Source organism: Chlorocebus sabaeus, chromosome 9, assembly GCF_047675955.1.
Source record: "Chlorocebus sabaeus isolate Y175 chromosome 9, mChlSab1.0.hap1, whole genome shotgun sequence".
In the NCBI taxonomy this organism is placed as follows: domain Eukaryota; kingdom Metazoa; phylum Chordata; class Mammalia; order Primates; family Cercopithecidae; genus Chlorocebus; species Chlorocebus sabaeus.
Genome location: NC_132912.1, coordinates 51,676,290 through 51,689,487, shown reverse-complemented (window position 1 = coordinate 51,689,487; position 13,198 = coordinate 51,676,290). Strand labels below are relative to the sequence as shown.

Sequence of the window (13,198 nt, the reverse complement as noted above, 5' to 3'; positions counted from 1 at the left end):
CTGTCTGCTGGAAACCCTCAGGGACAGGTGCTGGGAAAAGCTGGAGGAACAAGGGCGCATTTTCAGGCTCTGCTGTGACATGCCTTTGCCTGATCTTTCCATCTGAGCTTGCACAAGCTGCTTCCTCTTTCTCCGTCTTGAACTGTCTTGTCTCTATGCTCTCTGTCCTCTGCTGACCCTCCTGCCAGCAAGATGGGGAGAGGGGAAGAGATAGGGCTTTGGAGAGAGAACAAGGAATGTGGGCTGGGAGTGATTCTCCTCCTGTGTTGTGAGCTCTGCGCAGCATCAAGTGTGGCTGGATATCCCTCCTCCCGACAGTTACATCTGCTGGTGCAGCCCGTCCTACAGGAGCATGCTGACCGCCTGGGCCCCCTGTCACTGAGAACAGTGAGCAGAGCATATTTTTCCAGGAACCAGATATTGAGAATTAGTCTATTACATGCAGTTCATGCAATTAAACAGAAATTTGTGAGGCTATTTTGCCGGCAGCTGTGCAAGTTTGAGATCATACTGATAAGCTGAATGAATCAAAATTGACCGACATTTGCCTTGAGATTGGGAACCTGGGCAGTGGGGTGCCATAGAAGCCAGGCTTTGTTGGGGGAAATGGGGAGAAGTTTTAATGTCCCAAGAGGCATTGGGAGTGAGTACCAGCCAGACCCAGAAAGGCCACAAGAGCTCTGGGGGCAAATGCTGGCATCTGCTGGAAGACACTGACCCCTCTCATGATCCAACGTGCTCCCTGACAATAAATGCCCTGGTCCATTTTGGATTGGGCTTGAGGGCTGCTCTTCTGTGCAGGCTGTTGACTGTGGATGTCTACGCCTCCGTTTTATTAGTTGCTTCCACCAGAGGATGCGGAGGTCTGGAAAACGTGGCAGGGAAGGGAGAGGAGTGTCTGGCTCAGAAATTTCAGGAGAGAGAGGTTCCTTATGGAGCTAGTTGATGGGTGAGGGCTCCCAGGGCCACCTCAAGGCTCACTATAAGGAATACGTGGGGACGCCTGTGGCAGAGGAGGCTCTGTCCAGGTGTGGCCTGTGTGGCCTCAGGGTCATGAAAACCCAGGCTCTCCCAGCATCACAAAGTCCTGCTCCCAGGAGGCAGTGCTGTGGGCTTGGCCAGGAGGAGGGTGACAGTAAGGGTCCAGGCAGGGCTCTGAAAGGCTGGGGGCAATTCTGGCAACTCTGTTCACAGTAATCAGAGTGACAGGTCACCAACAGGTCAGCCAGGAAAGCCAAGACACTATTGAAGGGCCAAGGCTGGTCTACAAAACTGGGAGGCCAGAAGGAAATGACTGTGGGGAACCAGAAGCATGGTGCCCAGCCTAGGGGTGAGCCTGGGAGGCAGTTGGGGGCCAGGTGAGGGCAGGGCTGGGTGGGCTTGTGGGCTCAGATCTGAGTATCCAGTGTGTTAGGATTTGTACCCAGTTATGTGTACGTTATACAATTTAACCCCAGTTCATTCCTGTGATGGAGGTAATATTGTCTCCATTTTACAATTGATACAATCTAAAGTAAAAATAAATAAATAAATAAAGGACTCCTCCCAAGCCATTGTAAACAAATGTGAACCTGAAACAGCCAGTCCTTCAAGATAAGTCCCCAGGGGCTAACTGGGCCTAAATTTAAAATAGGGCCAAGTGGACATTGGATGACCACGGATCACACATGTACTCTGCCTTCCCCTAAAGACCAGACTCCTGTTTAACTTTGGGACTTTCAGAGCTCACCTGAACCAGCCAATCAGAGTTCACCTGAACCAACCAATCAGAACTCACCTTCCCGTGCTCGGCTGTATCAATTCTCAGAACTAAATGAGTCTGAATCCTTCATTTGCATAAACAGACCTGATTGGGAACCTAGGCTGGCACGTTTGCTATAAAACCCTCACTTATGTTTTCTGGAACACACCTTCACCTTTTACAGGGAAGCTGCGTGTCCCCAGTTTGCAAACTGTTCACTGGAATAAAGTCTCTTTCCTCCATGTTCCATTTCAGAAAACTTTTGTTCGCACTGCACAGCTGGCATGCTAGGTCTCGTTCAGATCTAGCTGATTCCAGAGTTCCTATCCGGCTCACTTAACTGCTCAGAGTTCTCCTTTCTCATACACTCAAGGAGGCTGGACAATATAGGGGTTTTCTGAATCCACCTTCATGATTTTTGTCATACTCACGTTTCATCTGTGCTATTATTTGTGTAAAAGTTTTCCTGAAGCAGTCGTCTAATTAATTTATTTTTATTGTGGTAATGTATGTGTAACACAAAGTCTACTATTTGAACCACTTTTAAGTGTATAGGTAAGTGCCATTAAGCGCATTCACGTTGCTGTGAAACAGTTTTTGGTTTTAATGTCAATACACAATATTTTAGAAAGGAAAACTGATACCTCTACCACAAGTGGGAACCAGAATTACTTTCCATAGAGGTAGCTATTGGAATGAACAGAATGAAGGCAGAAAGTTATTCATGAGCAGCCAGTGCCTGTTGCACTGAAGGCTCTAAGTAAGATGAGGCCTGTTCCCCTTTCACCCCCACGCCCCCATATTTTGTTTAAAAGGAGGATCCAAGTGTTTGAGAAGTGTCAAAGGTAGGCTCACAGGGTTGACACTTCATCCTTGACGTGCTCAGAAGAACTGAAAGAGGGGAGAAAGGGACATTTTCTCATGCCCAGCTCCCCCTTCACTCCTTGCCCATCCCAGAGCCCCTCTCTGCCCCCACACTGTGGGGATGGCTGGGATGTGAACCAGGCCCCTTCCCATCAAGATTCTGTGACCTGTGACCCCAAACAAGGGGATCTGCCCACTCTGACTTGGACCCGTGACTAGGAGCAGCTTTTGGGACAAGTCCTTTAAGGTCCATTCCCATTTTCTGCCCAAGAGATACCCTTTCTCTCTCTGAAATCCATCACAGGGACTGGATTGCCCAAGTGCTTCTGGCTCAGGTGTCTTGGATGGCAGCACACAGAGTATCTTATTACGACGTTTGCATGGGCTGCTGTGTGAGGAGGCTACACTGTGGTGGGTGGGGCTACTAGCTGCTCTGAGGGAGTAAACTTAGTGCAATTTGGATAGAAAGGCAGACATTTAAAGCACCTGCTTAAAATGTGGGTCTCATAGTTCTGGACACAGAAACCCTATGTGGGATAGGCACAAGGGCTTCAGAGTGAGCCAGGTTTCAGTTTGAGGCTAGATATGTCTGGTGATCCATTTTCCTGCAAGACAGAAGTAATGAAACGTGTGCATGTACATTTTCTTGGAAGCATGAAGGGGCCAAAAAGACATGGAAGGGTTGTTTTCTTAAGTTGGGCAGGGACGTTCTCTATCAGCATTTTAAGGAAACATTTTCATTGCAGAAGTTGTGGACATGTTCCAGTAAAACAGCCTGTGATACCAAGAACATGGGGGATAAGAATGAAAATTACTTTGGAAATCCTGGCAAAATATCACTGTGATGGAGTCAGTGACTCTGTGCCTTCCTCCCTTCTCCTGGGCATGGTCTTCCCTCTTGTGGAGCCCTGCTGTGATGCCCGTGGCAGACCGCACATGCACTTCTCACCTGGGGCTTGATCTCATCTTTGTCCTTGTAGTAGAAAAGCTGATCCCCACGCAGCACAAACCAGCGCTGCTGCCAGTTCTTCATGATGCTCCTCTGCTTCTTCAGCCAGCCCGCCTTCAGCACGGGGCCCAGCCTGTGAGGGCATGGCGTCTGCCCGGGGCTCCGGCTCTGCTCCCCCATCACCAGGCTCTTGGAACGGGCTGCAAGCCAAGGACACACACAGTGAGCATGAAGGCAGCATGCCTGCTATCAGTCCTGCCCCCATCCCAGTGTCCTAGCTGCCTCGTGACTGAGGCATGGGAGCCCAGGTCAGCAGGATGTGAGCAGCTGGGCCTACTTCCCCTTGGCATTGAAGGGGCATGGGTTGGAGCATCTGTGCAGCAGCCTGCAGTGATCCCCCTGGGGTAGGGGTACAGCCTGCCCACCTGGTTAGTTTCTGCTCTGTCCCTGGGATCCTGGGTTCTTCATTCCTCCAGGTTTGTTCATCCATGCATCCATGTATCCATCCATGCATCCATCCGTGTATCCATCCATGCATCCATCCATGAATCCATGGATTCATCCATCCATCCGTTCATTTGTTCAATGATTAATTTATTCATTCAGCCATTGTTTATTGATTTCTTACTATGTGCACAGAACTGTTCCAGTTTTCCAGGGGACAAAGTAGTGAAATAAAAAACAGATAAACATCTGTATCCTCCTGGAGCTCACAGTCTAGCAGGATTCTTGTTGCTCAGGTCCAGAGGGAGCTGGCCCCACCCAGATCTGGCTTCTGCTTAGTCCCTCTCCTGTGGAGGCATCAGACCCCCCAAAGCCTTTGTATTTGTTCTCTGGGATCATCCCAAAGTGGGGCCTCTGCTTCAGCTGTTTGCTGTGGCTTGTTGGTGGCTGACTGGGAGGGCAGAAGGGCCAGCACTCCTACCCCAGAGCTTCTGAGCGCCCGTGAGCCCTGCAGGTCCTTCTGGTTGATGGTGCTGAGCTGCACCCTGCCAAGGTTGGTGCTGCCCTTCGCAGGGACGACTGAATTCTTGTCCCCTCTGCCCCTACCCCTTCCCCTTCTGTCCCCCTCCTTCACTCTCCCCTGTCCCCAGGGAAGCTCCTCTCCTCTCTCTGGCCAGTATCAAGGCCATTGCCACAGTGATCAGTGGGAGGGGCCATCTTGAACTCTGGAGAAATAATTCTGACTTCAAATGTAATCACACCTGTAATTCTTAGACCATGGATCCTAACTTGTGATTGGAAAGCACAGTACCTGTGACCTACAATTCTTGCACTGTATCTGTGATTCTGTGTATGTGTGTGTGTAAGCTCTTCCCACTACACTAGTGACTGCAGTTCTCTAAGCCTGGCCTACTTCTGCCCACATGTTCCCACTAGCCTGGACTTTTCTTCCATCCCTCTCCCATCCATACCCTGGCATTAGTTGCATGGTGAGCTCCTACACATCCTTCAAGAGCCAACTCAAAGGACACATCCTCCATGGAGCCTTCCTTCTGAATCTCCTCCAAATAGTCACTCCCTCCCCTACCAGGACAGGTGACCCATGGCTAGTGATTATCTGTGTGATTGCTTTTCTGCCACTCTGAACTGAAGGGGGGGGACTGGAGGAGATGATGTCTTACCCAGTTCTACATGCATGTCCTCATCACTGTGGGGGGCAGGGAATAGACATAAGTCATGGTGGTCAAATATCACTGGATACTTAGGGTCATCCTTATTGTTAGGTATTTTTTGTATCTTAACATTACATTAAATATTACATAGCACTCAGGCAGTGTCTGAGGACACATTATAGCCTGGTGTGTTGGGAGAAAAGCTGAGTGTTGGGAGAGAAGCTGAGGCAGGGCTTGGAACATGTCCAGGGTCCAGGGTCTAAAACCCCTTGTGGCCTTTGCAATGTGTCCAGACTTGCTGGCTCCTTGCTTCTAGCACTCCCATTATCTCAAGTAGCCATATGTTTCAAAGAAAATGCTAAACCATCACAGTTGTAGCTCATTCACTTGACATACTGCTTCATTTCAACCCCCAACTCCTTACCACCTGTTTCTTTGTTTGATCAGCGATAAATAGTGTGGGCTCCCAGAGTTCCGGGCCTTCACAGCCTCCATACTAGCATTGGCCCCCTGGTCCCACTTTCTCTCTCAACTTGTCTTTTCTCATTCCTTTGACTCTGCCGGACTTCGTAGCCCCCACGGCCTGGTGTTGAGTCCAATCACCCCAGCAGTGGTGTTCACACCTTCACCTCAAGTGTCATACAGCCTGGGGTATAATACTGAATCCATCACTTTTACACAGGCCCCTGCTCTGGAAGGGGTTGGCTCATGGACAACAGCAGCATTCACAGGAGGCCTCATCTCTTCTCTCTGGCACCCAAGTAGCTGTGATAGATCTATGGGTACCACTAGCCACTGTCTACGTCCTCACCCACTCTGCCTTGATTCCCTGTTGCCATCCCTCTGCTGCTGGAGAGGTTAGGGTTGAATGCTCTAGCCTTGCCTCGGCTGTGTTTTGGCCCAGAGAGGAAGTGGGTTGTTTGCATGCTTGCTCCTGCCCACTGAAGCTGGATTGGTGATTCCTCAGGACAGTGGTTTTTTTCCAGAGACTAAAGGGAAGGCAATGCAGGGAGCTGAATGTGGATCACATGGCCCAGGCCTTTCAAGGAAAACAGCCCCCTCTGAAGCCCAACAGTGCCCTGAACCTGGGCTTGAGCTTCACCTTATCTGTGTTTCAGAATGATCGGCACTTTTGTTCCCTCCCCTCTGTGGGGTTGATCCCCACGCTTGTTCATGTGGATTTAGAGTGTGCTTCCCTCCTTTATTTCTATGACTGGTTACTATCCCTGCAAATGGACACACCATACATTGCCTTTAGATTTTCACATTGATGGGTATTGGCATTCTCCTCAATGTGAGGTATTTAATTAAAAAGATGTTGGGACCCAACTGGAGAAATACAGGCTTTGGACTAAGGCTTGGTTTGCATCACCGCCAGCTCTGTGAACTCTCTGTGCCTCAGTTTTCCAGTCAGAAAACTGGGCCCATATGAGATGATAACATCTCACCCAGCAGGGCAAGCTGGCAAAGGGGAGATACCTTAACTGCAGAGTGCTTAGATGTACGGGTGCCTAGCAATGGGTTACTATGGTGATGAGGATTAGGATAATGGAGATGGTGCAGTGGATGTCTCCATGCAGAATTTGTGTCCTAAAGCTGGGCTCCAAGCAGCGAGGTCACAGAGCAGAGAATGGACCGCTCTCTGGCCCCTGGCCCTTTAAATGCCACTACACACTGCCTTCTAGAGATGGCGTGTGGCTATATTCCACCACACAATTATGCCAGTGTGCCACTTTCCCCATCACCACCAACATGAAATAGTATAATTTGAGCATTCCTACTCCATAATTTAGTAGGTATAAAATGACACATAGTTATTATCTTAGCTGTTCTGATTAATCAGCTGGAACATCTTTGCATCGGCTTTTACTAATTGTATGAGACATCTGCTCACTCTCTTTGCCTATTTAGCTGATTGCCCACAGCAGGAGGAGCACCAAGTCAAACTCAGTGGCATAAAAACCCGGAGTCCTGGAGGCCCAGAGCTACCGGGCCCCCTTTTTCTCTCCACAGGAGCCCCAGTCCTTTCCTGCAAGTCTTCCTACAACCTGGAATTTCCAGACACCTGTATTTCCAGACACCTGTAGCACCCTATCCCGCATCTGTGCTGCACAGCCCTGGCTGCTCTGCAACCTCAGCAGCCCTGTGTGGAGGACAAAGACTTGGAAGAAACCACCCTGCCCAGACGAGGGTGAGCTGAGCCTCTGATGAGACAGGTGGGGTTGTGCCAGAAGTGCCAGAACAGCATCAGAAGGGGCCATCCTGCTCCAGGGCTGCCCCCTCCCCTTCTCCATCTCAAGCCAGTGAAGGGCTGAGCAGGGCTGGATTCAGCAGCACTCGCCAGTCCGTTTCCAGGGTGGGGGCTGCATCAGGCCCTGTGAGGTGGAGCTGACAAGGATTATCAGGACTGCTGGGCTCGAGTGGAGCCTGGCCAGGGGACTGAGGAGGACAGGGACAGATGTGCCCCTTTGGTTACTGAGTTTTCTTATCTGGGTCTCAACTTGCTCATCTCTAAAATTCCTTTAATGAGTTGAGAATTGCTGGCCAAATTAGGTCACTAGTGCCTGGGCTTTTGTTGTTTAATTACGTGAGATTTCTACCATGAGACTCGACAGATGTTGTTTCCCCTGGCGGTGAGGAGTCTCTGGAGCAGGTGGGTTGGCTCAGCCTCCACTGTCTATTCGTGAATTTTCCTTTATGTCTTATCACAGAATCTTCAAGGGCTATGGAGAACCTTTTGTCCTTCCACAGATGTTTGCAGAGCACTCTTTGGGGTCTTCAGGAGGGACTGAAGTCATGGAATGTGATTCTGATACAGAATCAGATACATCCCTGATTCTGTCTCTTGTCTTCTACTATGACAGGGCCTGAAGCTGGCTCATTAAATGTACCTGCTCTTCCTTCCGCATCCCCCATAGCATCCTGTGCAGGGCTGATGCACGTTAGGAGCTCAAAAAAAACTCGGTGACTTATCAGCACAGTCCGACTCCTCTGAGCACTGCTGCACCCTCTGTCCCGGCAGTGGACAATGTCTGTGAGGTGCTCTCTGTCCAGCCATGCCTACCCCAAGAATAGGACCATGGATGTGCATAGGACCATGGATGCTGAGCCTGGCCAAGAGCAGGATCTTGTGCTATCAATATGTGGCTGACTGCAGGACTGGCCTGTAGTCAATGTGGCAAGACAAAGAAGGTGGGCACATTCTGTGCCCTGATGCCCAAGGCCCAGGCATCAGACATCCTGAGAGCTTCAGGTAAGGAGGGAGCAGGTACAGGGAGCCATGTTCACTGGGGCAAGGGAGCCAGTAGGCAGTAAGCTCTGGGTGGTCTCTATTTCAGCAGATGCAGGCATCCTCGAGGGTCCCACCTGCCCCACCCTGGAGGAGAGGAAAGGCTGGCTCCAGCTCCTCCGACAGGGAGGCACTTCCTGCAGATGCTACTGAAGTTGCCAAACCAGCCTAGGATTTTCCCCAGCTGATCAATCATATTAGGCTGATGGAGCTTCTTGAAAGGAAAATAATCATTGCTATGATTTATTAATAACCACTGTTCCTGTCATCAGCACTTCCTTTAATCAATTTATTTGGTCCTGTTAATATTTAAACCAGGCCTCAAGTCGAACAGCTCTGGCATTCTAAGTCTCCAGAATGGATCCAAGTTTCTGGAGGGGCCCCAGGAGCAGGCCCCAGGCAAGCTCAGGACCCAGGAAGGAGGAGGGTGCCCTTCAGTCTCCAACCTCCCCAAAGGTGGCTCTTCCACTCACACGAAGGACCATCCATTCACTCATCCATTTATTCCAAATCTATGGAGCTCCTCCAGGTACAGAGCCCAATTGACCTGATGGTGTTCCCTGTGGGGTCCCCCAGTCTGGCAGGGGAAGTAAATCACAACCACCACATAGGGATGAAAGAGCACAGGCCTGTGGGGCAGGAAAAGGCTGTGGATGCTGACCCTGAGGTGCCCACCCTTCTGCTGTAGACCTCTGCTGAGGTCCCTCCACCCCCGCAGAGGGAGCCCCCAGGCCGGGCCTCGAAGGATACTAGAGTGTGGGATGACCTCAGGGGAGGTGGGGCTCAGGCTTGGGAGGAAGAAACTAGCCTGGCACTTGCAATCTCTTGGCTCACATGAGTGCATGTACCGAGGGGCCGCTGTCACCTCCTCTTGCTGACAGGCACATCTTGAGAGGGTGGCCCACGCACCCGCCTCTCCTTCCTCACCTGGCAGTCCCCACCAACTCCTTGCATTTGGAGATTTTGGCTTCTCCTGATATTGCTCTGACCAAATCCAACCTGAGTTGGATCTCAGGGTCTCATTCTCCAGTGCCCTGTGGTGGCTCAGACACTGTTAATCACGCTCTGCTTCTGGAAGCTCTTCCTTCCTCCCTCTCTGCAGAGCCCAAATACCAGCGTTTTTGCCCAAGTTTCTTTCCGCCTCCCCAGCCTGCTTCTGGCCTCAACTTCCTCCATCCTCCCAAATCCTGCTGTTGCCCAGGGTTGTCCCAGCTGTCTCTATTTCGTTATGAACCCCAGGGCGTTATTTCTGCCCGGATCTTACTCAGGAGCTTCAGATTCATGTGTCAAACCATCTGCAGGACACTCCAGAGAAATGTCTCATGGTTATCTGGGCCTATGTCCAAATTCAACATGTCTCTCCCCAGCCCACTCCTCCTCCCCATTCTCATCCAGGGCTCCACGACCAACCAGACTTAACAGCTTGGACATGTTCAGACAAATCCCTCCTCGTCAAGCCCTAGAGTCCCTTAGTTTCCAAATCTGAAGATTTTCTCTGTGCATTCTGCCTTCTTTTCATCTCCCCTTTACTGAACCGATTTGTATATAACCATCCCTTGCCTGGGCTACTTCCTGACTCTTAGCTCCTGCCTTCCACAATATTCTCCAAAATAGATATGCAGCTACTAAGGGAGCTACACACAGATCTTCCTACACAGAGTTCTAAAAAATCTTACTCTTCACAGAAGTAGTTATGGTATTTACTACGCACAGAGGAAAATCCAGCCCCAGCCTGACAATCGCCACCCTTCCGCAGCACAGGATTTTCCTCTGTGTAGCTCCCTCCATGCTGCACCCCACAGGCATGTACAATATTATGTGTCAATTATAAACAAAATTTTCAAAAGCAGGTAAACCACGCCAAGGGAAGAGAGTTAAGGTCGCAGTGTCTTGGGTGGAGAGGTGAGGGTACACAAGGGCCACTTTACGGGGAGAGGGTAGGGATGACAGGAGGGGGAGTACAGCAAAGGAGCCCAGAGAACTCTTTCAGGAATGTTCCCTGCAAGCAGGAGAGAAGCGGGGAGTGTGCTGGAGGGGAAGGTGGCATGGAGGGGCAGGGTGCCCCTTGCTAGAATGGGAGGGACCTGAGCCGGTTTAAGTGCATTTGGACTGGCAGAGGTGGAGGCTGTGGGTGAGGGTCGGGTGGGGTGATGAGTCAAGAGGGAGCTTCCTGGGAGGTGATAGGACATGGAGCCTGAGCTCAGGTGGTTGGAGGTTAGCATGAGATGGCAAGACACTCTCCTCGACTGTGGCAGGGGGCAAGGAGGTGCTCTGTTGCAGGAATGAGGCCTTCCTCTGCTCCGAAGCACCCCACCAGCTGTGGCCCTACCTGCTGGGATTAGAGAGCCTACCTGTTCACCATAACCCTCCTTGTGCTAATTCTGACAATGTCCCCATCCCATGCCTCTATATGGCTGCTGCCCTGACCTGCATCTGTGCCAGGGTGCCCATAAACCCTTGGGTGGCCTGGTCCAGACTGTGCAGGTCGCGCTGAGCCCCGCCATCTGGCCTGTGAGGGAGGAAGTGGGCTGCATGCCTTCCCAGTCACTGAGGATGGTAGACTTTGCGCTTGCTGCACGACTCTGGCCTGGCCGTCCTGGTAACGCTGGAGGTGGACATGGGGGTATGGCTTCCTCTTGGGGTGAGATGAGAGAAAGAAGAAACTCAGGCATTGGGCAGGGTGGGGCTGGGGTGGGTGGGCAACGGAAGGGATGGACTTGCACAAGAGCCTGTGACGGCCAGAGCTAGGGCCAGGTGGGTGACTTGAATAATTTCACTTATTTCTCAGAGTGTAAGAGAAATAATCTCAGCCAGTGAATACCCCATCCTCAGACCTTCCTTGCTCCCAGTTGCTTTGTTTCTCACCTGAGTTACTGCTGCAGCCTCTTCAAAACAGGGCAGGCAGCAAGAGTTCTTAAGCGTGGGACTTAGATCATGTTGCTCCCTATGAAAACCCTGCAGGCTTCTGAGCTCGCTCAGAGCAACAGTCAGATCCGACACTCTGGCCTATGAGGGTCCTGGGGACCGGCCACATGGCCTCTCAGCCTCCTCTGTCCTCTCCTGTCCTGGCCGCACTATCCCCTGCTGTTCCTGCAGACATGCGCCCAGCATCTGGCTCTACACCTGCCATATGCCCTCTGCTCGCTGGGCCCTCCTGGATGCCCTAGGGTTCCTCTCTCAGCCCCTTCACTCTTTACTGAAACATCACTTTTTCAACGACGCCTCTCTTACCACTCTTTAGAAACTATCCCCCACTGCTCCATTTCTCCTTCCTGCTTTACCTCAGCATTTACTTCAATTACATTACAGAAATGGAAGAAAGTAAGTTGCAGAACAACATGCAAAATACAAAACTACAATAGTCTCCCCTTATCCAAGGGGGGATATGTTCTTAGACCCCCAGTAGATGTTCCAGACCCCCCAGGGATGCCTGGAACTGCAGGTAGTACTGAACCCTGTATACAGTTTTTCCTGTACATACATATCTATGACAAAATTTAATTAATAAATTGGCACCACACTCTTGTGCTCTGGAACCATTATTAAGTAAGGGTTACTGGAAGACAAGCACTGTGATACAGCAACAGTGCATCTGATAGCTGAGATGGCTACTAAGCGACCACAGGCAGGTAGCTTAGACAGTACGGAGACGCTGGACAAAGGGAGGATTCATGTGCTGGGCAAGACAGAGTGGGACAGCGGGAGAGTCCACCATGCTACTCAGAACAGCATACAATTTAAAACTTTTGAATTGTTTATTTCTGGACTGTGGGTGTCCATGGGTAACTGAAACTACAAACATGATACTGTGGATATGGAGGAACCACTTTAAATAAAAAGGAAAGAAAAACAAAAATCCTAAACAAAAGACATTGCAATGTATTCTCAGTGGGTGCTGGTGATCGTACACAGTTAGGTCTGGAAGGAACACATCCCGCCTAGAACGGTGATAATGTTCCTAAAGGGAAGCCCGGAGCTGTTATATTGTACATTTCATGAAGGGAATGAATTTTTTGATTATATAAATTACAATGAAAAGTTTTAAATGAAAGAACTCTTTTGGAGTGGAGCTGGATCCCCTTACAGGACATCTAAAATAGCAATTAAAGGATCATTATTTGATACATGCTTATGAGCATTTTTCTGAGACAAGCATCACACTAGGCTCTGGACCACAACAAGCAAGAAGGACAGAGCCTCTGCCTGCATGGAGCTCCCGAGTTAGTGGGAGAGACTAACACTGATCAGCTCACAACAAACAGGCCAGGATGCTGGTGGAAGCCTGGACCGAGCCCATCTGTGGTCCTTCCATGGGACCACCGTCAGGGAACTGTGAGTGAGCACGCTGTTCCCTCCCTGCAGGTGAGCTGCTTGGGTGAGCCTGGGACTCCAGCCTGCCTCCTCCATCCTGTCTCTCTCTTGCCAACCGGGGGCTCAGTGAGGGTGTGTGGATCACTCATGGGCCCAGCCCTGCACTGACAGAGCACCTGGCAGCTGCCAAAGCTCAAACATTGCTCTCTGAGATCACATGGATCATGACGGAGCTCTGCCCAAATTCTCTTGGATCCCTTTTCCTGTGTCTATTCCCCTCCCCACCCCCAACTGCGCTGTCCTTCCAACAGTCTTCCCAGGGGTGGGTGGTGGTTTCTCAGGATTGCTGGCAGGTTTTGGAAGACTGGCCTTGGGCTACTGGAGCCTGTTTTGTCCATGTACTGGGAGGGCTGGGAGTGCCTAGGAGT

General features: G+C 50.7%; 1 protein-coding gene across 11 annotated transcripts in view; it reads right to left on the bottom strand.

Annotated features, from left to right (window-relative positions):
* The window catches only part of ARHGAP22 (Rho GTPase activating protein 22), a 211,688-nt gene that overhangs the window by 137,194 nt on the left and 61,296 nt on the right, over nt 1–13,198 (bottom strand). For 10 of the 11 annotated variants that reach the window (XM_073018992.1, XM_038008917.2, XM_038008915.2 and 7 more), the window contains one exon: nt 3,555–3,754. In XM_073018992.1, coding sequence (XP_072875093.1) covers nt 3,555–3,754 — 200 coding nt within the window. Of the gene's footprint in view, nt 1–417; nt 3,211–3,554; nt 3,755–13,198 lie in introns of those variants that run through there. The other variant, XM_073018993.1, reaches the window with a different exon arrangement.